At 41.7% G+C, this 3,230-nt stretch overlaps 1 protein-coding gene across 1 annotated transcript; it reads right to left on the minus strand.

The window, feature by feature from the left end:
• Nucleotides 1–2,454: 2,454 nt before the first annotated feature.
• On the minus strand, nt 2,455–3,029 carry LOC106780216. The gene is made up of 2 exons (XM_014668479.1): nt 2,808–3,029; nt 2,455–2,733 (listed from the first exon to the last, which is right to left on the minus strand). Exons 1-2 carry the CDS (start codon nt 3,027–3,029, stop codon nt 2,455–2,457), a joined length of 501 nt encoding a protein of 166 aa, XP_014523965.1.
• Between the last annotated feature and the right edge of the window lie 201 nt (nt 3,030–3,230).

Consider the following 3,230-nt stretch of genomic DNA (forward strand, 5'->3'; position numbering starts at 1 on the left):
AGGAACAACAGTCACCTGGTTAAAAATTTCCCTGAATGACTCATAGTGACTCCCTCTTTCCTCATTATCTCTCTTTTCTTCTTTACTTTCAAATTTTTTTTCCAACCCCTCTACTTCATTCTCTTCCTCACTGCTCTCGATCTCCACATCCTCACTCATCTCTTCATCTTCGTCCTCACTACTTTCTATCTCAATAGCTTCCTCTTCTGATTTTCTTTTGCTTCTTATTACAACAACTTTGCACTCCTCTTTAGGCTTAACATCAGTATTAGCCCTAAATTGATTTTTTTCTGTGATCTCTACACTCTGTGACAGTTGACCAATTTGTATCTCCAAATATCTGAAACTGGCTTGGTTACTTGCTTGTTAAGACTCATAAACCTTCAAAAATTTGTCAAATCTATCACTAAAGCCTCTAACACTCTCTGTCAACTGGTTCACCTGTTGCCACAAAAGTGAGGGTTGTTGTGGCGTGTGATTAAGGAAGCTTCTTGATTGCCCAGATGGGTTATTTTGAGATTGCCCAATACTAGGATGGTTTTTCCAACCTTGGCTAGAATTGCATTGGTTGAAATTTCCCTGCCTATATTGAAACTAATTCCCGATATAATTAGCCTCCTGTTGCATATTTTCTGGCACAACACATTGATCATTAATATGGTCACCACCACAGAAATCGCAAAGTTGTTGAGCTTGGGAGACATTCCTAATCTCCTTTGGAAGCTGAGAAAGGATCTTTGTCAAATTGTTCAATTTCTGAGTCAGAAGATGATTTTGAGCTGTAAAGAAAGTTAATTGAGGTTGAATGCAAAGAACGGAAATAAACATGCACATGCAAGTGATTCAATTGGCAAAAGAAAAGATATGAATGAATGGAGTTATTGGGGTTTACAATTTCATCTAATTCACCCTCTTATATTTACTCTTCTTATTAAATTGGCTTTATTATCTAATTGTCATGCAAACTTTCTTAGTCTACCCTAAACCCGACCCCTCGGTGAAAAGAGCCTATTACTAATTACTGGCTTACTATCCCTAGTCTCCCCTAGTAATTAGCAATGCATTATATACAAAAGCAAAATACAATTGATCATCCTACCCCTATCCCTAGGCATTATTGCTTAATCAAGGAATTTCCTATCAGTTCAAGACCTCCCCGTTCGTCCCCGTATTGACAAAGGCAAATATCTTTATATCGAATGAGTTAAACGATAAAAGATTTAAGCATAGATAAGAAAACCAACAACTGATATTAAAAGCATATGCAAGCATATAAATAAAATAAGAATTTCAATATAAGAGAGTTTCAAAAGATTACATTGTTCCCCAACAACAAACGGTTTAGTTCACCATGGACATGGTGAAACTAGATGGAATTAAATGAAAGAATGGAAGGATAAACCCTAGATGTGATAAATTGGAGCCTAAGCATCCAAGAAACCGTCTCCAAGGAGTGTAGAATAGCTCTGGATTTCTCTGCTTCCAAAAAGAATACTCTGAAGATCGCACTAGGGCTATTTATAAAGCATAAAAGTAACAGAATTTAAGCCCAAGCCCAACATTGCACTACTCAACGCCTAATTTAATCGCTCAGCGGTTTGCCTCCAAGACGCAGACCACTAAGTGGTCCATCTCACCGCTCAACGGTTTGCCTCTAATCGAACTAGACGCTCAGCGGCACCGCTTGGGCGAGAAACAATGATTTCTCTTACGTCTCTGGCGCTCAGCGTTGGAATTTGCGTTGAGCGGTGGACTTGACTCTTCTTTTATTCCTTTTTTCCTCTTCTCTTGAGTCTAAGTCCTTCCTACTTCACTTCCATGTTCAATTCTCATCAAAACCCTGCAAAACAATGCAAAAACAAGCATAATATCTCTAAAAACAACTTTTGACTCTCAAGTGACTTACTAAGTGTTTTACTTGATTCTAAGCAAATTCTAAGCCAAAAAGGGTGTGTTTTGATAACAAGTTTAAGCATAAAAATAACGGTTTTTAGACCGTTCTCATGTTTGTAGATCTAGGTACCCTTTTTGTATCCACCCTTTCTCCCGCAAAGCCTACAACTGTTCATCGTAGGGTACTATTAAGTCCTCGAATATGTCCATCTAGTTGAAAGTCTTAAAGTAGATTATGTTAATTGAGCTCCCTTGGTCCACCAGCACCTTGCTTACCCCATAGCGCGCGATCTCAACAGTAATGACCATCGGGTCATCTTGTTCCGGATCCCGGGCGTGAAAATCTTCGCTTGAGAAGGTTATGGGAGGCATAGTCCTCCTGGGGACATCAACAACATGTATCGATCGTAGTGCCCGGATACTCCTTTTCCTACCTGAGGACGATGATCCCCCTCCCGCGAATCCTCTGGATGCAGGCTCGGGGAGCATTTAATTGCTGTACTGCTGGAAACGGGGTCCCCTAGGTCCCTCTCGCATCCTAGGTAGCCCCGAACGGCCACCTTAGCCTTCTTTCTTTCCGTCGGTCCTATCTGCCTTCGCTTCTTGCTTTTTTCTTCGGTAATTTTGCTTCATATCCTTTACCCGAACTTCGTCCTCCGCGCGTTGACGCAATTCCTCCATGGTCTTAGGAGGGGGGCGATAGACGCTGCCCTTGAATAGGCCGGGCCTTAAGGCGTGCATTACATACTGGACGACCAGCTTGAGGCTGATATTCTTAACTCGCTGTACGGTTTTCTGGTATCGATCCATAGAGGCCTTGAGCGACTCGTCCTTGCCTTGCTTTAAATTCATCAGGTCAACAATGGTAATATCTTGCACGTTGCAAGAAGCAAATTAATTTTTAAACATGTTACCCAAGCTCTTGAATTTTCGATAGAATCATTTGGGAGAGAATTGAACCACTCCAGGGCTTCTCCCTCAAGGGATAGAGAGAACGCTCGACACCAAATAGCATCGCACCCGGTGCGAAAGGCCATAGCGTTAGTGAAGGATTTCACGTGTGCTTCAAGGTCAGTCGTCCCGTCATACATCTTGAACTCTGGTGGGATGAATTGGTCAGATATGTAGACGTCCATTATGGCCTGGACGAACGGTATGGGTATAGATGCCCCTCCCTCTTGACTAACACCAGACTTTCCTCCTTCTCTCCCTTGTCCTCCTCTTTTCTTGTTCCTTCACGACCTTGGGCACTATTGTGGGCCTCCTTATCGCCGACCTTGATAACGGTCTAAAAACTTTATTTTCATGCTTAAATATGATATCAAAACATACCCTTT

Source organism: Vigna radiata, unplaced genomic scaffold (assembly GCF_000741045.1).
Source record: "Vigna radiata var. radiata cultivar VC1973A unplaced genomic scaffold, Vradiata_ver6 scaffold_379, whole genome shotgun sequence".
Lineage (NCBI taxonomy): Eukaryota > Viridiplantae > Streptophyta > Magnoliopsida > Fabales > Fabaceae > Vigna > Vigna radiata.

Coding starts and splice junctions, on each gene's coding strand:
- LOC106780216 (XM_014668479.1), bottom strand. CDS start 3,029: ATGGACGTCTACATATCTGACCAATTCATCCCACCAGAGTTCAAGATG. Junction 2,734..2,807: donor TCGAAAATTCAAGAGCTTGG/GTAACATGTTTA, acceptor ATGAATTTAAAG/CAAGGCAAGGACGAGTCGCT.